The sequence below is a fragment of the Pogona vitticeps genome, chromosome 3 (assembly GCF_051106095.1).
Source record: "Pogona vitticeps strain Pit_001003342236 chromosome 3, PviZW2.1, whole genome shotgun sequence".
NCBI classification, from domain to species: domain Eukaryota; kingdom Metazoa; phylum Chordata; class Lepidosauria; order Squamata; family Agamidae; genus Pogona; species Pogona vitticeps.
The window spans coordinates 18,723,784-18,745,161 of NC_135785.1; the positions used below are offsets into that span (position 1 = coordinate 18,723,784).

Consider the following 21,378-nt stretch of genomic DNA (forward strand, 5'->3'; position numbering starts at 1 on the left):
AGTATAAAGGTTTCACCTCTTCTACACTTGTATAGGCAAAACAGATAGACACATGCCACTAATGTATTTATTAGAGATACGCTGCAGCTCCACTCTGCATGTCCAGAGTTGGAAAATTTATAGTGGCCATGCTAGCTAAGGATTCTGTGAGTCAGCAAGTGAAGCACATGGAGATTACTTCAGCGAGGAATAGTATGATACTAATAAATCTGCAGCAGGAACAACAATCTTGGATAGCAGCCTTGGCACCTGACTGCCTTTTCCCCTATAGCTGCACAGGATAAGGACTGTGCATTAGGATTACCTTAAACTGTGACCAGCTGGCTGGATGGCTTAGAGCATCTGGTTATGTGTTGAGAGCTGGATTCCCTACGATGCCGTTTTGAACGGCCACACTGTGTGGCATAGGGCAAGCGACATGATTCCAAAACAATCCCAGGATGAGGGAATCCTGACGGATTTATAAACAATTTCCTTAAAAAGGTAACTGTAAGACATAAAACACTTGCCATCATATGATTATTCTGCCCGGCATCTCTTGCCTAATGCTGGTGCCTGTCCTTCAGAAGTGGTTAAAAATCAGATTATATTGTGTAATCTCAACAGTAATAAATGATTTAAAAAAAAAAAACAACCTTAAAAAAAACAGGTTCTTGCCTGCAAGATTAGGGAAAAAAGGGCATCGCCAGAGTGGATGCAAAGTTCCAGGCTTTGATATTTCTGTCACTGGCTTCAGGCTAGGTATGAGGCACAGAGCTTAGTCAGTATGTGTGTTATGTGCTGTCAGAATCAATTTACAAAAACTCTAATAGAGTTTTCAAAGTAAGTTTCCTACCTATGGAGTAGTTTTATCTGTGCCTGTGGGCTAAATAGCTCAGGGAGTTAGATATCTGGCTGCACAGTCAAAGGCTGAGAGTTCTATTCTCCACTTGCATCCCAGGAGAAGAGCAAGCCTATGTAGCCAGAGGCAAGCTGCACAGTCCTAGGATGCTCTCAAAACAAGGGAATGGAAAACCACCGCTGAGTACTTGCTAGCTAGAAAACCGTGAAAAGGACTGCCATGAGTCAGAATTGACTTGACAGCAGGTCATTTCCATGGCTGAGTGTGCCTTTGAACCCAGGTCTTCTGAGTCCTAATCTACTACTGTATCTATTATACCACAATAGGTATCAATAGGTTGAGTAGAGCTGCATTTCTGTTCCAGGCAAACCCATCCATTGGCAGTCCTACCTGGGTAATGCTGGCAGTCTTTGCCCAAAGAGTCACTTCTCTACACCCTGAATTTGAGAGCCTAGGTGCAATAGGATCTATATGCTCATCACATTTATCAGCTTCCTATTTTCCTGCTAAATGTAAAGCCTCTTCTTATTACAGTAAAAGGTAAAGGTAAAGGTTCCCCTTGACAATTTTTGTCCAGTCGTGTTCGAGTCTAGGGGACGGTGCTCATCCCCGTTTCCAAGCCATAGAGCCAGCGTTTTGTCCGAACACAATCTTCCGTGGTCACATGGCCAGTGCGACTTAGACACAGAACGCTGTTACCTTCCCACCGAGGTGGTCCCTATTTATCTACTCGCATTTGCATGCTTTCGAACCGCTAGGTTGGCGGGAGCTGGGACAAGCGACGGGCACTCACTCCGTTGCGTGGATTCAATCTTATGACTGCTGGTCTTCTGACCCTGCAGCACAGACTTCTCCGATTTAGCCCGCAGCGCCACCATGTCCCTTGGTGGACCTCTTATTACAGTACCTGTTTCCCTTACACCACCACAATGGCATAAGATGTTGCTGTGATCTTATGACTTGTGTGGAAGTCTTATGGGAGCAAAAAGAATACCAAAATAAAAGAAAATATTCATGCTTCCCTATAGGAAAGTCTTTGTTCTTATTAATACATACCTGGCGTGGCAACTCTTGGAATGACAAGATTTAGCTCCCCGTCTCTTTTAAAACTCTCAGTAGGCTGTGGGGGTGGGTACTGCCATTATCCATTCCCCAGCAGCTGTTGCTGAAACCACAGGGTTACAGGCTCCTAATTAGATCCAGCTGCCCCTACTGTGAGCTCACCCACCGATGGGCGCGGAAACACCGAGTGCTTGATGGCACATCTCCCTCCTGACTCTGCAACAGGCAGCGTAATTAACTTTTCTGCCCCTCTTGGAGAAACGAGGAGACAGAGCCAAAAAGCTGTTTGAGTTGACTATGAAACATTATGCATGCAGAGGAACTGACATGATTAATCACAAAACCTCAGGAAATTGATTGGTATAATGCATGCGGGCAGAGGGGGAGTGGGGCCAGAGAAGAAGGGGCACAGATTTTGGCTCATTCCTACACATGAGCTATGGTGATAAACTATTACAAGATTGATGCTACCACTGGATGGTAGGTCCTGAATCTGTATCCAGGTTGGAGAGCTGAAAATAGGAGATGTCTAGGCAAAATTGAGACTAGAAAATGACATATATAAGATCTCTCCCAGGAGACCTGTGATTGCTCAAAGCAGATAACATCAAGCCAGACAGACATAATGTTATCCTCCAGCAGCCAATTTCACCAAAATGTTGAAAAGGAAGAGAAGAAAACTAGGGCCACCACTGACCTGTTTGAGGAACCATCTCAGCCCTCCAGATGCCGAAATCCAATTTTTATCAGCCTTTATGCCGCAAGATCCCAGTCTTGGGTCCCAAGATATTCTTGGGCTACAACTGCTAGAAATCCTGGCCAGCACAGCTAGTGGCAAAGACTTCTAGGAGTTTTAGTCCAAGAACATCTGGAACCCAAGTTGGGTAAACACTGTTTTAGGCTAAAAGCAAAGTACATTAGGAGCAGTAGTGAATCAATGCCTGGAAGGCCAAGCCTTCCCCATTCCTTCAGGGTTCCTGAGTAGGTTGCTCACAGCAAACTTTTGTTGTTGTTTTGTCGTTGTGTCCGTCTCTTCATGACTCTCCCATGGACCAGAGCATGCCAGGCCCTCCTGTCTTCCACTGCCTCCCAGAGTTTGGTCAAATTCATGTTGATAGCTTCAATGACACTGTCCAACCCTCTTGTCCTCTGTCGTCCCCTTCTCCTCTTGCCTTCACACTTTCCCAACATCAGGGTCTTTTCCAGGGAGTCTTCTCATGAGATGGCCAAAGTATTGGAGCCTCAGCTTCAGGATCTGTCCTTCCAGTGAGCACTCAGGGTTGATTTCCTTCAGAATGGATAGGTTTGTTCTCCTTGCAGTCCAGGGGACTCTCAAGAGTCTCCTCCAGCACTGCAAACTTTCTCTCTTCCCAATTGTTATCTGGTGGCCATTCCTGCAGCCAGAGAAACCTTTCACCATCATGTGGGCACCAGTTTGTATTTTGATTTCCTTACCTCTCCCCTCTTCCTTTCACATTGTATTTGTTTGGATGTGAAGGCTGACAGCAGGTTGTGGTTTTTTTTTTTTAAAATCAATATGTAAACAACACAAAATGATATAAAAAAGTAATACTGGCATAGTATAAGACAGTTTTCTGTGTCATACATTGAGAAGGGCACAGGTTTGAAGCTAATAGCTTGTTAAGGGTGGAGGCAAAGATCAAATTTTGGCTTTAATCCTATCTTGTTATGTGCCAATAAGTCACTTATGATGTAGAAGGGTTTTTGAGTTAAACGGATGTTCAAGGATGGTTTACTCCAGCAGTGAATTTCCATAGCTGAGAAGGGATTTGAACCCGGGTCTCCTGAACACCCTTTCCAGAATCTATCCTCTATGCCACATTAGTGCTCCATCTCTGGAGCACATTTCTTATATTATTTATTAAAATATTTTAACCCTGCTCTTTATTGATTCAGAAATGTCAGAGTGGGGTACAATCATTACTAGAAAAGCACCTTCAAAAATGTTTCTATTTGAGTAGCCCTAAACTATTCAGCAAAAAGAAAAACAAAAAACACACCCTTTCTGTAACAGATGAAAACAAACAAATGAACTTGGAGAGTGGAGACAACCCCTGCTGAACAGCTTGGCATCCATCCACAGAGTCTCCGTAGCATTCTGCTTGTGGGTTGCAGCAATGTACTCTTGTCTCCTCTGTCTGGTTTGCCACTTCACCAGTTAACATGGCATCAGAACCCATATATTTTTCATCCTTAACACTCATCTTTTGTCACATTTATTTTCCTACTTATTGAATCAGTGTGAACACCAGTAGCTGGAGAGGACCCCATTCACTTCTCCCTAGTGCCATACCATCCTGCGCACACACACAAACACCCCACAACATTTTCCAGCCAGCAAAGTAAACAGTCTGTTCTATTGCAGGCATTAAGGATGTATTTGTTCTCAACTGGTTATTCTTGAGAGCATTTACTGTTGTCACATCTGTTTGGCAGCTTGCTTTTCTCCTGCCTGCTTTTCCATCACTCAGTCTAATAGCTCCAAAGTTCAGGTATTCAAGGGCAGTTTGTCACGCCACATGGATTAATATCTTGACACATCTGGGTGGGAGTTGGGCAATAATTTTTCAATCTGTGCTTTACAGTTTTCATTGGAAAGCAGAAAACCTTCATCCTGTCCACAATTTTTTTTAGTAGATACGAGAGAAAACTTTAGAGACATCACCTTGCCAACAAAAATCCACATAGTCAAAGCTATGGTTTTTCCTGTAGTGATGTATGGGAGCAAGAGCTGGACCATAACGAAAGCTGACCACCAAAGAATTGATGCTTTTGAATTGTGGTGCTGGAGGAGGCTCTTGAGAATCCCCTAGACTGCAAGGAGAACAAACCTATCCATTCTAAAGGAAATCAACCCTGAGTGCTCACTGGAAGGACAGATCCTGAAGCTGAGGCTCCAATACTTTGGCCATCTCATGAGAAGAGAAGACTCCCTGGAAAAGACCCTGATGTTAGAAAAGTGTGAAAGAAAGAGGAGAAGGGGACGACAGAGGACGAGATCGTTGGACAGTGTCATCGAAGCAACCAACAGGAATTTGACCCAACTCCGGGAGGCAGTGGAAGACAGGAGGGCCTGGTGTGCTCTGGTCCATGGGGTCACGAAGAGTCGGACATGACTAAACAAATAAACAACAACAGAGAAAACTTTAATTCATAAAGCAGATATATGGTACAAAAGGGGAAACTAGAGGGAAGATTAATTGCTCTTCCTCTGCAAATTTAACAACGGAATATAGGGAGATGTGATGCATTAGGACCGTAATTCCAAAAGACCGACATGGGCTTTAAAACAAGTTGCAGTTTTCCTATTCCTCTATATTGTGTCTTTTCTGCTACAAGCTCAAGGGCTCCTCTTGCCCATTTGTAGCCTCACAACTGCCTTATGAGAGACAGACAGAAATTTTTGCTAGGATATGGGAAAATCTGAACTATGTAGGGCTGGGAAGGGTCACATTCAAAGCCCTGCACCTCGCCATGCAGATGACTGGGTGGCCTGTTTTTGTCCTCACAACTTTATAAGCCAATTTAGCTTGAAATACAGTGACTCTTTGTAGTAATAGCTTCATGTGTAAGTAGAGATTTGAACCTGGCTCTTCATAATTTTAGTCTGTTATTTTTCGTTACTCTACTACAGTTCAGAGCTTCATCGAGCACAAGGGGGAACAACTTCAGAGAATCTGAGGAAAAATCTTCCAGTGCCAGAACCCATCACGGGCTACACGAGGCCTGAAAACATGAAAAACTACATCTAGTTTATGGAATTTTATTTCAGGTTTCATTTGAGGGAGATGGCTAGATGGCTCAGTGGTTTAGGTATCTAGCCAGAGGTTGAGAATTCAACTCCCAACTGTACTTCCTGTGAATATTCACTGGCTGACTTATTTTTCGGGTTAACTGCTATCCCAGGGTTACTGTGAAGAAAAAGGGAACAAAAACATGAATTGCTCAGAGTTAAGTTAGGATTTTTAAAATGTAGGTTCTTTTAAAGGCTGCTGTAATTAGGCTTAATGAGATCTGTGCAGAAGTAAATAGAAGACTGGATCAGAGTTAGCCTGAGATGCACAGTCTACCATTTCCATGCTGTGAAAAGCTGCAGCCAGTGATTATCTGCTTGACATACAGCTGCTTAATCCATCAGAAATAGGGGGTGGGGGGCAGACACTCAATATCAGACTGAGATTTGTAGCCTCCCCAGTTTTCAGACTCCAAATCACATCAGGCCCATCAAGCACAGGAGACAGTGTCAGATAATCAAATCTACAGCCCAAAAACATCCATCCAAAGCACCACACAATCTCCATTCCTGTTCTATCCTCTGTATTAGAGCAGATTCTTCCAGCAGGGAGAGGCAATCAGTGGCTCACTGGATAGAGTGGGTTTTTGCTGGCCAGCCACCCGATTAAGCAGGGGTGTCCCAGAATGGTGGAGGGGGGAAAAGTTAAAAACCTGAAAGGGAATAGCTTGGTTGTTAGCAGTAGAGCTCAAATGAGGAAAATAAGAGAGACTAGTTAAGGCATTTTTATTCCACTACTAGGCTTCTTTGGTTTGTCTGCATAAGGCATGCCTGATGATTCTTCACTACCGATTATATTCAGCCCAGGTTTAAAAATACAGTAGAGAGACGTGGTGGCGCTGCGGACTAAACCGCAGAAGCCTTTGTGTGCTGCAGGGTCAGAAGACCAGCAGTTGTAAGATCGAATCCATGCGACGGAGTGAGCTCCCGTCGCTTTGTCCCAGCTCCTTGCCAACCTAGCAGTTCGAAAGCATGCAAATGCGAGAAGATAAATAGGGACCACCTCGGTGGGAAGGTAAACAGTGTTCCAGGTCTACGTCGCACTAGCCATGTGACCACGGAAACTGTCTTCGGAGAAATGCTGGCTGTACGGCTTGGAAACGGGGATGAGCACCACCCCCTAGAGTTGGACACGACTGACTAAATGTCAAGGGGAACCTTTACCTTTATCTTAAAAATACAGCACAGAAATTAGTGACTATTGGGACTGGGCTTTACTATTTAATGTTGTTATGTCCTAGAAAGTCACTTCCAACTTATGGTGAACCTATGAATTAAAGACATCCAAAGGGTCCTGTCATTAATAGCCCCACTCAAGTCTCACAAATGAAAGGCTGAGTCAATCTTTCTCATGTTCCTTATTCCTCTTTTCCTGTTGTCTTCTACTTGTCCTAACATTATTGTCTTTTCCAATATGTCTTGCTTTCTCACGATATACTCAAAGTATGATAGCCTCGGTTCTTTTCTAGAAGGAGTTTAGACTTGGTTGGATCCAAAGATGATAGCTATATGTTATTAAGTTAAGTGACCTTTTCCAACATTTTTAAGCACAGAATACTCAGAAGAGGTTTACCATTCCTTCCTCTGGGTTTTTTCTGGGGCTGCAGCTTGCCCAATGCCACACAAGCTGGCTGTACTCATAGGAGGCACAGTGGGCAATCAAACTCCCAGCCTATGGCTCTGCAGCCAGATACCCATATTGCCATTGAGCTATCCAGCTAGCCTATTTGTCTTTCTGGGAGTCTACAGAAGTTATGATTATTTATTAGCTACCGCCGAAGAATTGAAGGCTGATCGCGGAAGAATTGATGCTTTTGAATTGTGGTGCTGCAGGAGACTCTTGAGAGTCCCCTGGGCTGCAAGGAGAACAAACCTATCCATTCTAAAGGAAATCAACCCTGAGTGCTCACTAGAAGGACAGATCCTGAAGCTGAGGCTCCAATACTTTGGCCATCTCATGAGAAGAGAAGACTCCTTGGAAAAGACCCTGATGTTAGGAAAGTGTGAGGGCAAGAGGAGAAGGGGATAACAGAGGATGAGATGGTTGGACAGTGTCATTGAAGTGACCAACTTGAATTTGGCCCAGCTCCGGGAGGCAGTAGAAGACAGGACGGCCTGGCGTGCTCTGGTCCATGGGGTCACGAAGAGTCGGACACGACTAAACAACAACAACAATTAGCTACCTGTATAGCTTGATTTTCTCTCATCTCCACTTTTATACTCACAGATCAAGAGAGTCACTAACCCAAGGTAACAGAGTGAGTTTCATGTCTCAGTAGGGGACTTTGGCCTGAGTCTCCAATTATCAGTTTGAGGGCTGCTTATACTGCCATATAGATACAGGTATTGCATATGGATCGCTAAGGGCACCATTTGGATTTTTTTAAAAAAAGACCATGTCCTTTAGAATGACCCATCCTTCCGTTTTTGGAGCTATTGACACCTTTCTGGTCCAGCAGGAGGACATGCATTCTTTATGGCACACTCATTGTTTTACTTAGAGATAGCAGCCTCTAGCAGCCTCTGCCACCATGGCGGCAAATTCCAAAGGAGGAGAAAGTGTGGGGAGAGAATAAAGGAAGAGCTAGCAGAGAAGGAGGAAGGAAGAAAATGGAATGGCATTGACAGAGGGAGAGAGGAGAAAAGTAAAATAATTCACTTCCCCTAATCATCCACAGATGATCAGGGGAAGTGCTTAACTGACAGCTGATTAGGCTACAAGGGGTCTGTTGTTTGCTGTTTAGACAAGAAGAACATGCCAAATTGTGGGAACATTCTTCCTAAAGATGGTAGCTGTATTCTGTTTTAGTGACGTGCAAACACTCCTGGCAGAAGCAGCAGCTACCAGCAGATGGGGTAACCCCTCATTCTGCCCTTTCGCTTAGAGCTGGAACATTAGATCAAAGAGTTTTCTCAGCCAATCCTGGTTATGATTAGGTAACTAGTATCTCACAACATACTATGTAATCATGCTAAGTTAATAAAAAGAGTTCTCAGGGCGTTGCCTTGAGGCTCCGCTGGCTCGGACATCTGCTTGTCAACTTCCTGCACTTTCTCTAAGGCCAATTGCCTTCCTATTGTTCTGTGATCATCCACATCATTAGCCTTCCTATTGTTCTGTGATCACCCACACTAAATGGTCCTCCCCCTAGCCTCAACAGACCCACTGTAGCACTATCCACCCCACACCCAAAATGGCTTGTCTGGATAGGCCCTGATACTGTAGCTACTACACCAAACTGGTCCCTTTTAAGATATTTCTGAATGAAAGATCTATAGTCCTGATGAGGCATCTCCAACTAACGTGGGGCGGGGGGGCAAAGCAACTGCTACACTGAATTCTCACTAGGTAAACCTTTCACAGTATCTTGTTACTGATCTCCTTTTTCAGAGGCAGTGTAGGCTAATGCCCATTCAAAATACACACACACACCTACACATACACTTTGACACTTTTGACGCAGCTATTGCCCAGTGACTATCAATTTTTAAAACAAAGGACTGAAGTTGGGCTGGTGTGATCGGGGAAACCATTATTGAGGTTACTGGGATGGTAGGAGAGATGCTGAAAGCATATATTCTCCCATCTTTGTTATCAAAAGGAAGAGGCATGCTTTTCACCACAGTTAAATAGAACTATCTATCCCTTACCAGCCGTAGTTTAAATCAGAGACTTTGAGATGGACTGAAATTTGTCACACAGATTAATTCATTCAAAATTTTACCGGAGAGAAAAATACATAGAGAGATATTTGTGTCTCCTGCTGGGGATTTTGATTATGAGCCAATTATGGTTGTGGTTGTCATGAATACTGATTAGCTGAATTTGAGGAATGGGTTGTTGAAAAACCACAGACTTCTACACATAGTTTACACATAGTTTTTGTTCTCTGGTGCACACAGTGAGGACTCATATACATAATACAGAAGTGATAATTAGGCAAGTATAGCATTGTTGCAGACGAAAGCCTAGTGAAAATGATGACATTTTAGGAAATATAACACATGTTTAGAGAATAAGCCTTTTATGATCTTTTATATATGTCGGGTCTTTTATTTTCACTAGAACTGACCAGTTGAGTATTGAAGCTGGTCATCTGTCCTTTATGAATTCTCAACAAAAATTTTAATAATCATTGTTCTTGATAGAAGCTTTGGCATATTCAACTCCTATTGCTGAGGGTGGAGTAACTGGGAAATCTGACTAACTTGCCAAGGGTAGAAGTCTGATCTGGTTAAAGAGGTGTGAAATCCAGGACTAAGAAGAAACAGGACCAATTTCTTAGATACATCAACCCTAGAACTGTAAGACTCCGTGGAATAACCTCCATCTTTGATTTCATCATGGTCAAGAGGAAAAAGAACTATACATTTCGGGAAGATACCATGGAAGAACACATACAATGTATATGGAAGGTTGCTTATTCAGCGTTTGTCACTGCAATGAAAGGCATTAAGGATCTGAATAGTGCTGCCTCAAAATCTGGAGAACCTCAACTAGTCAGAACAAGCAATTCAGCAGAGGCAAACTTGGCTTGCTATAAGCCAGTTTTCTACTTTTCATAGTAGCTTCTCCCTCGGCCAACAACTTGACCTCACTTTACTCAGGCAACAATAACTTCACATCACAGCCCTAACACAAGATGCCTCAATGCAGAAGTTCTGACACCTGTATTTATTCTGTTGCCTGGTTAAAATGTGAATAACCTTTAAGACAAAGGCTTGAATTCAGTTGTCACCATAGGCCAGGCTTCTAGAATGTTTTAGCGCATGGTGAACGAGCAAGCAGCCTGGTGTACTCTGCCTGCTTGCAATAAGAACAGAACCTATGGGATCAGAACCCCCAAATTTGATTAGTTCTCCCCACCTCCACTTAACAAGTCAGAAAATTAAACCAAGAATAAACTGAAGGTCCTCGCGGCCTTCTTGGGAGAGAGGCAAGTCTGTATGCCAGATTCAGCTGTCATAATAAACAATCCATGGATGGAAGGTCTGTTTTGTTAGCACCTCCAACCTGCAATAGAAGCAACTAGATGTCAAGAACTAGCATGATGCCTCACCCACAGTAAGCCAACATCCTCAAGAACTCTATATTACTAGCATGTTCAAATGCACACACATCATTTCCTACATGATTATTTTCTTTAAAAAATGCAAATTGAAAAAGGCATTTCAAGACAATCGATAGTCGCTTATAAAATCAGAACTTTTTTAAAGTTTAGTTCTTCAGTCATGAATTGGATTTTTAGTCTAGTTTTTCGTCAGCACACCCCGAATATTTTCTTCTCAAAATATTTCCTGCTACTGTGTTTGATGAAATGCAACTATGTGAAGGAGGCCCTATTTCTATTCAGTGTTCTGCATACAGTACTTTATTTTGGAAATCAGCACCAAGATAACCCTGATGATAAAATAGACTTGCACTGCAGGCATTCAGAAAAATACATTGTAACATCTCTTAGGGAGTCATTAGGCTATCTTGCAAATTGTAAAGGAATAGCTCCATATTACAGATTGTTATGATATCCCCGGGCTGTCCTCGGTCATGTCAGTGAACTGTTAAAAGCCTTCTAAGCCACAGTTCAATATAATGCATTAATAATGGCTTCATTTTCAGAGAGCTACTCACCACTTTTCCTCCCATTAGCTGCCACGGATGCCCAACCATCAAGTGAAAAGCTATTTAGGTTAGGAAATTTTAGAACTATATATTGAAATACAAAATCAGAGTAAACAACCAAGTTTAACCCATTCCTTCCTTGTACATGTCACTGAGTTGGGTTGAGTGGCAACAGTAAGGGTGAAGAACATGACATCTGTGGGCTATGTACTTTTAAAAATGGGGAGTCTTTTTGGCCATGTTTTGGGACAATCACTATCTGCACTCCTGTCCCTATATGATCCAACTTTTAAAAAAAAGACCACTAGAGGGCATAAGGGGGCTTTTTAGGTAAAACTCAAACATTTTTATAAGAATTTTTTTAGGGGTCATGGAAATGGGGACTGCCTTCCAAGGTTGAAGAATAATATATTTGCGAAGGCTTTCACGGCCGGGATCTAATGGTTGTTCTGGATTTTTTGGGCTCTTTGGCCATGTTCTGAAGGTTGTTCTTCCTGACCTTTTGCCAGTCTCTGCGGCCGGCATCATCAGAGGACAGCAACCTGTACTCTCGACAGGTTGCTGTCCTCTGAAGATGCCGGCCACAGAGACTGGTGAAACGTCAGGAAGAACAACCTTCAGAACATGGCCAAAGAGCCCGAAAAACCCAGAAGAACATTGAAGAATAAGTGTGTGTAGCCCTGGGACCTCTGGAGATCGCCCATCTTGGGCTAGAAGGTTAAAGTCATGGAGAAGAGGAGGAGGAAAACTATACAGGTTTCACTCCTGTGTGAATATTCTAGATTCACCCCCTTTGAATGTTCAGCATTTTTTTCCCAAAAGTGAGTCTCCCTAGACTTCTTACATGGAAGGACTAAAGGAAAGGCACGAAGGAAAGATTCTCTTTCATTAGCCGCTAACAGAGAAGGGTGATCTGTTTTGTGAGGAGAAGCTGCATTATTGGCTGTGGAATCTTTCTTGGGTACACAGATGGGTGGGATCAAGACAGGGACACACACATTTAATACTAATACTAATACTAATACTAATACTAATACTAATACTAATACTAATACTAATACTAATACTAATACTATTTATTTATTTATTTATTTATTTATTTATTTATTTATTTATTTATTTATTTGTTTGTTTGTTTGTTTATTTATTTATTTATTTATTTATTTATTTATTTATATCCCACCTATCTAGTCAATTAAGACCACTCTAAGCTCACTCTTGGAGGGCAACTGTGGCCCTCTAAATGTTTGCAGATTGCAACTACCACAATCCCTTACCATTCCCTCTCCTGGCCAGGTCTGGTGGGAATGGGAGGCCAAAAAACATCTGTCTCTCCCTCCATTTAATTACATTATTTAAATGTATTTAAATTTAAAAGCATTGTTTAAAAAATAATGACCAGTGGCAGCATTGTTGGAATTCTTGAAGAAACTCCCTGCTCTAAAAACTAATTGAATGAACCTGATCATTTCCATGGGTGAGATTTTCAGATCTCAAATATTAGTGAGTTGACATTGAATCTACCTGTATTACAATCCTTCTACAATGTTGGCTCCTCTTTGTCTGAAGATCCCATTGTATTAACCCAGACCAGGCACTGGAAATATTTAATTAATTTATTTATTTTATTTATATCCCGCCTATCTAGTCTCATTGAGACCACTCTAGGTGGCTTACAGCAAGCACAATACAATATAATTAAAACAATTATAAATAAGGGAAAAACTTTAGACAAGATGGGACAAACACTAAGAAAGGGGGAAAAGAGGGAAGATTAGGAGTTGGCTGAGGGGAAGGCCTGCTGAAACATCAGTGTTTTTAATTGATTTTTAAAAATACCCAGCGAGGGAGCCGTGCGAATGTCAGGGGGAAGGTTATTCCACAGGCGAGGAGCCACCGCCGAGAAGGCCCTATTTCTTGTCTTTTCTTTCCGGGCCTCCCTCGGCATTAGGCTCCTCAGCCTCACCTCCTGACTTGCACGAGTGACACGGGTAGAACTTGGTGGAACTTAATGAACTTAATGTAAGCAAATGGAAAGCTTCCTATTCCCTATTCTCCTCCCCCAACTTTTGCCCTGGTGAAGTCTCTGGGAGTCTCATAATGATTGTGGCGAGGGGAGGGGGAGCTTTTAATAGTAATATAATTTATGATTTGATTTTATTTGTATGATTTTAGGTCTCTGGCTATAGAACCAGATGTCAGGATTTCTGTTCCCCACTGTGCCTCTTTGACTAGGGCTGGACTCCACAGGGTCCCTTCCAGCTCTGAGGTTGTAAAATTATTATTATTAGAGGAAGGATTTCTATGACATTTCACATTTCCTGTGCAACCTACATTTGAACCCATAAAGCAAGTTCAAACATGTTTGTGAGTAATCTGGCCTTTCATTAGATTACTCATAAACATGTTCAAACCCACGCATAAGCTCAAACATAGGTTGCAGAACAAAATATGACATGTCATAGAAATCTTCCCATCATCATCATCATTCTATAGCATGGGTTTTTTTTGGAATACTGGGAAATATTATGCGAAAAAGTAACTTTCCAAAGTTCTGCCAGAGGTAACTGTTTTTGTGTTGTGAGTTCTTCCACAGCAACTGTAGAGAAAAAGAATAACATGTTTTTTTTCTTCAGTACTCTGAAACATAGGCTACAAAGGAAGCATCAGCTCTAAACCATCTCTCAGGAAGAAGCTTCCAGCTGTTTATACCAGTCTGCTCTTTTCCTTCCTTGGCCCAGCGAAGGATTGTTCCTGCAATTATTCCCAAACATAATGTCTTCTGTCTTGTCATCTACACAGATCCACTTCTGGGCAGCTTTTCAAACCCAGAAAACACATCACACACGCTAGAAGTTGATGACGGTTGAAATTCCACACAGACCCTCTGGAATCAGTAGAAAGCGCAAAGACCATCACCAGGATAAAACCTCTCCCAGCACTGTTTTTTTTTTAATGGCCCCTTGTCAGCACTCTAAGTTAGCTCCCCAGGAAACAACAACCACATAATCTTCTCTGGATTCCAGAATTTGACCTTATGGCTGAGCAAACTGCCGTTTCACTGCCTGCCTGTCTTAGAAGACCATATGCCTTGCCTGACCCCTGAGAATGCCACTATGCTTTAGCCATTAAGGTAATTACTACATTTACAACAGGAGGTTTCAAACAGTTCGAATTCTTTAGGCAATTCTTTGTTTGGAAGCTTCAACTGAAGTGGACAGTCTGCAGATGTCAATGTGAACACAATTGCATTTATTCAACTCCAACACACCACTCTGCTTTCTCCATCTCACAAACAATTGCATCTACAAAGACACCCACTTACATTGGCAGATCTATATCCTTATTTAGTGGTGACACAGTTTAGCTTTCTGAATTTCACAAACGAAAGCTCTGCTAATGGCAAAGATTCACCAATGATTTTAGCCAATACAAAAGCACAGCTTACTGGAGAAGGAGAACTACCACGTTTTGGTTGCTCACAAATGGATAGTGGACCAAGCAGCTGGAGAAACTTATTTTAAACAAAACTAAAGCTCTGGTTGAAGAACACATTCCAATAGAACAGGCTGGATTTAGATTTTTTTTAAAAAAGAAGCTGTTGTGACCAGGTACTATCATTAACCTCCCACGCAGAAAATGAATTCTGTCACCTTCTTTATTGGCTTATGACAAGGTGTGGAGATAAGGAATTATTTTAAAATTTCTATGCATCACGCCCTGCAAGAAAACAGCTACTCTTCTCAACAACATGCTTTAAATAGATACCATGAAGTACACTTAGATGGTCAAAGCAGCTGGAAGCATAGGTTAAATGATGGCCTGCCACAAGGTTCTGTGTTGGCCCCACTTCTCTTTAATATTGCATTGGTCAAACAATCTAAGTCTTCAATACCTATGAAAAAGCTCCCAAAAATTATTTAAAGGAAATTGATAGTTTTTTTTTTAAATCTGGAGGCTAAAACCCAACATCAAAAAACACCAAGGTCACTTGCTTTCACTTGAGGAACAGACAAGCCAACTATACACGGAAAGTGGAACTTAGGAATCAGCTGCTAAAGTCCAACCATAACTTAAAGTTGTGGGTGTTTTGGGATCCTTGGCCATGTTCTGAAGGTTGTTCTTCCTGACGTTTCGCCAGTCTCTGTGGCCGGCATCTTCGGAGGACCTCAGAACACGGCCAAAGAGCCCAAAAAACCCACAACAACCATTGGATCCCAGCCGTGAAAGCCTTCGAGAATACATCGTAATTTAAAGTATTTAGGAGTGAGCCTTCACCGGTCCTTATAGAGAACATTTAAGAAAAACCATGGATGAAATGAAAATGAGGAACAATATCCTACACAGGTTTTCTGGAACTAGCTGGGGAGCAAGTGCCAAAGTTCTTCAGTTATCAGCTCTTGCATTGGCATATTCAGTGGCTGAGTACTGCAGCCCTGTATGGCTAAATAGTGCACATAGAAAAGTGGTGTTACCATACTATGAGGCTAATATCAGGAGCTATTAAATCAACACTTTCTGAGTGCCTACTGGTGCTATCTAACATACCACCACCCCACACCTTAGAAGACAATTAAAAAGGGAGTGGCAGAAATGGGAGGCAAACCAACTATTACCTATACATGAGGATTGCCATGATCAAATATTTAGACTTAAATCTCAGAACCCACCATGGAAACTTGGACAGCAACTAGTCAGGGAAGACTTTGACACTGAAATGACATGGTATCAGGAGTGGGGAACTTCTAATCCAGATCTGTCTAACTTAGTGTCTGATGCAGAACAATGCCTTTATGGCTTTGATCTTTCAAGGAAAAACTGGACAGCGCTTAACTGGATCTGAACCAACCATGGCAGGTGCCAATATTGGAAACATAAATGTGGGCTGGCCGATAATCCAAATTGTGACTGTGGGTATGTCCTACAAACTTTACATCACATTGCAATGGAATGCCCCCTTAGGTTCCCTGGCTCCCTCCAAGAACTACATCATCTTGATGGCACTGCTGCTCAACAGTTAAATGATTTAGATATTTGGCCTTAGACTTAGTTGCTCTAATAACTGTTCATACATAATTTATTTCACTAATTATTTACTATTCATATTGAGTGTTTTTAAAATCTCACAGAATTTATTCTTTTCTTTTATATTTTATGCATTGTCTTTGTGAAGTCCTACCCAATAATGCTGTATTGTGCTATGCCATACGAAATTAATTAATGAAGCTGATCCGTTCATGACAGCAACTACAGACATGTTTTGATTCAGTATCTCGCCTTGTTCAATATGTCAGATTGGACTATTTATTCTTGACCCATTATTGTTAATTCACAAGCTTGCAAAAATGAACCAAGTGTGGATGACAGCCACACAAACTGACTCTTGGCAGACTTCATATATTCAGTTGTAGATCACAACCCATTAGGGATGGTGTGCTAGATTTGACTGAGGAGACTGGGCACGCAGTCACTGTGATTCGCATGCTTGGATACAGCATTCTTACCAAATACCAGATTGCATCAATATAATTCATTTCACACAAACTCTCCACGAAATTCAGTGATTCAACAAAACATGCACAACAGCACTAGGTCTACATAGCTATGCTCTTCCTCCTAGATTTAAATCCTATATCCTAACACAGGGAGCTGTAATTCTTTCTACATTTCAGGAATCCCCATAATTCCTCACAGTTAACTATGGCCACCTAGGGTCAATGGGAGTTCAATGTTGAAAAAAGAAAACATCTAGAGGACCACAGCTACCAATCTGTGCTATATATTTTATTCAGTCGCGCCTCGCTTAACGATTGCCTCGCTTGAGGAAATCACTGTACGATTAGGTTTTTATGATCGCAAAATGATGGTTTAAATGGGTATACTAAGGAAACCTAATGCAATTATGTTTGCGATACCATGTTGACAGAGAATAATATGAAATCTTTGACTTACCATATTGGCACCGTGGACCCTAGAACCCCGCTGGACACTGGCACGTCAGAGATGCTCCTGCAGAGCATTTCCCTCCATTGAAGCAAATACCCACAGAACACAAAGCTGAGAAGGCAGTGGAGACACAATAGGGAATATCTGTAAAATTAATTTTATTAATATGCCATTTTTCTCCCAGTACTGGGAGAAGTACAAGGCAGCTTATAATGGCCCAGATTCTTTGCTTACTGCAGTAAATCACACTGGAGCAGGCCCATTCAATCAATGGAGATGTGGTCAGTCAACTATACTGTACTACAGTAAGTCACAATTAGAGTAGGCCCATTTGAAGCAACACAACTTACAAAGGAGTTGATGCATGAAATCCTCACTGACCCAACAGGCCTAGGAAAAGATAAAGGTTCACCTTGACATTTAGTCCAGTCGTGTCCGACTCTAGGGGGGCGGTGCTCATCCCTGTTTCCAGCGTTTGTCTGTAGACAGTTTCCGTGGTCATGTGGTCACGTGACTAGAAACAGAATGCTGTTACCTTCCTACAAAGGTGGTACCTATTTATCTACTTGCATTTTTATATGCTTTCAAACGGATAGGTTGCCAAGAGCTGGGACAAGCGACAGGAGCTCACTCCATCGCGTGGATTCGATCTTACGACTGCTGGTCTTCTGACCTTGCAGCACAGAGGCTTCTGCAGTTTAACCCACAGCACCATCATGTCCTTTATCAATTTACTGCACTAAGCAACAAGATTTTGGCCACTGGAGTTAAATAACAGCATAATTAAAATACGGTAAATTACAGAGATTAAAACAGGACAAACCTTATTATATTATTTAAAGTAAATTAAAATCTAAATAATAGATAATTTAAACCATCTTAATGTAATACTAGACTAGTTAAAGTAAAAGCGAAAAACAAGAGCAGCACATTGGCTAAACCCCTGTGGTTTCAAGGCCATTGACTGCTGAAGGGCTGCCTAAATAAAAAGGTCTTTGCTGCCAGCAGGAAGAAAGGAGGGAGGGATCAATCCTTCTCTCTCTTGGCAAAGAATTCCAAAGTTCGGGAATGGCCACAGGACAATTTACTGACTCCATAGGACAACCAATGCAACCAATCCCACTACATAGCAGAAGGGCACAATCCAGCCTCCCATCAGAAAAAGCACATTAACAAAACTATTCTGAGAATTGTTTACCACACATTGCATTGCAACAATACATGACTTAGAATTGCAGACCTGGAAGGGGATCTGTGGATCATAGAGTCCAGCCCCTGTCAAGGAGGCCCACTTGACTTCACTCTCCACGATGTCTGGCTCAAGGTCAGCAACTACATTGTCTGGGTTGTACGGGATATCCAAATCTTTCTGATACAATTCCTCTGTGTTTTCTTGCCACCTCTTCTTGATGTCTTCTGCTTCTGTTAGGTCCCTCCCATTTTTGTCCTTTATCATGTTCAGCTTTGCACAAAATATTCCTCTTATATCTCCAATTTTCCTGAACAGATCTCTGGTTTTTCCTTTTCTGTTATTTTCCTCTATTTCTTTGCATTGTTCATTTAAGAAGGCCCTCTTGTCTCTCCTTGCTATTCTTTGGAAGTCTGCATTCAATTTTCTGTAACTTTCCCTATCTCCCTTGCATTTTGTTTCTCTTCTCCTCTCTGCTATTTCTAAGGCCTCGTTGGACAGCCACTTTGCTTTCTTGCATTTCCTTTTCTTTGGGATGATTTTTGTTGCTGCCTCCTGTACAATGTTACGAGCCTCTATCCAAAGTTCTTCAGGCACTCTGTCCACCAAATCGAGTTCCTTAAACTAACCACATCTGCACTCAAACAGAATCAACTGCACCTTCCTGACAAGTAAGAAAGTAATGCAGGAGACAGCAACCTCTGGACCAGAAACCTTATCTGGACCACCACAACGTTTATCCAGTCCATGAGGCAAAGGGGGTGCACGACCCACCCTCCAAACATCTCTAATTAATTTTTCAGGAGATTCAGGACTCAACCACTGAACCTACAAGCCTTGACCTCAACTTTTCTTGCAGTGGCAAATATCAAATCCAGTTCCAGAGTTGTAGCATCCAATGGAAAAATTCCACCTAGCAGCTCAATAGCAGAACCTGAGATTGCAAGAAGATGTGGCCAAGCCCCCAATGTCATCTCACTTGCAAAGGATTATGGGATGGGGAACCCACAATGATTCCCCATCCCTGACCTAACAAATGCTGCACTAGATAAGACTAAAAGCCTATCTAGCACAGTATTCTGCCCTAGACCCCAAACACAGGCCTAAGGGAAAACCATAGAGCAGCCATCTTGGGAATTCAGATTAGCCAGAGAGAGTATATCAACAAACAGAAGGACTCATGAAGACTCTTAAAAACCCACAAAAACATAATCAAGAATCTACCCGCTGAAGGTGACCTTCACAAAAGATCAGCCCTTCTGTATTAGACTAAAGACCTGTCTGTTCCCACAGTAACCAACCAGATGCTTACTGGAAGTCGACAAGATGGCAGTGCCCCCCCTCCAACTTTCTTTCCTTAGCAAATGACATTGAAAAACCTGCCACAATCATCACTGTTAACTACTGATACATTTATTATGTGCAGGGGGGCAACTAGAGCCCTCCAGTATTGCTGCTCTGCCATCCTGACCCATCCTTGCACAACTCCACAATCTTGTGGGAAAATATTTTGCCTCCAAAAGGTGCATCATGTCTTCTCCAGGCTGCAACTGCCCCTTTCACAACATTTCACAACCAGCTGGTCTTAGGCTCAGGGATATTGTCTTTTCTTAAGATTCACTGTCCCCGATGCCTAAAACAGGCCCAAGGGGCAAAAAGGCCTAAAGTGCCCCATCTGCTCATTTCACATAAAGACTTTGAAGGGCATATAATCAGCCCAGCAGCCCCCAATATTCAAGAATCAAACCTTATAGTGTAGCCATCCAGTTTCATCTTCCTTCTTCCTGTTCCAGCCAGGACAACACTTAAAGTGTGATATTCCATGTTATACACTTGTTTCTAGATGGTATAATAGCTAGTCCTTTCAAATGGGGGATAAGAAAGTGGGGAACACAGTACAAGATAACACTGTCACTCTTCACTGAGACAACAGCTGTGGCCTACGTTCAACACAGAACTAAAATAGCAACTCTGCTTCCAGAACATATCATTTCAAGCCACAGTTTCAGTAAGTTGTCAAACTTTCGAACTTTGCAGGTTTTTTTACATTGACTCGCCCATATACTCCCCTTTCTCCTGTCACAGGACTGCCACGTATCCCAGAATAAAGTGTTGTTGTTTCAACTTACATACTGCCCCATAGTGCATAGTGCACTCTCTCAGGGGTGTACCACATAATAATGCAAACAACTGCCCCCCCAAAGCTAGGTACTCATTTTACCGAACTCTGAAGGAGGGAAGGTTGAGTCAACTTTGAGCTGGCTACCCGAGCCCGTTGGGATCAAACTCGGGTTGTGAGCAAAGGCTTGACTACAGTACTGCAGTTTAATCACTGCACCACAGGGCTCACACAGATAAAAAGTAAGTATATATGCTCTGGAAAAAGAACCAATGGTCTAGCAAAATAAAGCAACACTGCAACATTTTGTTGTAGATCTCACTAGTGCATTTATTCACAGGAAGCTTTACAATAAAAGTCTTGTTGCATTACCTTCTCTCATAAGCGATGCACCATCTTTGTGTTGCACAGTCTTGCTTCCATAGCTTCACCATACGAGTGAAAGCTTGAATACATGGCTGATGATGTCCCACCATTGCCAGTTCTTCTTTTGAACACATATTTGACCTAGAATATTAGGAGAAAGAGATCTCATTTTAAATCTTGTGTTTTTATCCCGTCTCAACTCAAATAGAAGTGGGAATGTGAAGCTAAGTCCGCTTACACAAAATTCACCCCAGAGAAGGCATTATTTCCCCCTTCTGTGTTCTCCTAGTCATTGTTTCCATACAAATACATTTGAGGGGAGAATTTAGCTTCAAATAAAGGTGCTATTGTTCTTCTCAAGTTCATCATCATCTTAGATTTGCAGACCTGGAAGGGGATCTGTGGATCATAAGAGTCCAGC

At 42.1% G+C, this 21,378-nt stretch overlaps 1 protein-coding gene across 3 annotated transcripts in view; it reads right to left on the bottom strand.

Annotated features, from left to right (window-relative positions):
* Positions 1-21,063, bottom strand: part of LOC110085536 (uncharacterized) — a 223,962-nt gene extending 202,899 nt beyond the window's left edge. For all 3 annotated transcript variants that reach the window (XR_013543210.1, XR_013543209.1, XM_078389682.1), the window contains exon 1: positions 20,964-21,063. Coding sequence is in view for 1 of the 3 variants with exons in the window: in XM_078389682.1 (XP_078245808.1) it covers positions 20,964-20,973 (10 nt within the window). In the remaining 2 variants the exon portion in view is untranslated. The remainder of the gene's footprint in view (positions 1-20,963) is intronic.
* Between the last annotated feature and the right edge of the window lie 315 nt (positions 21,064-21,378).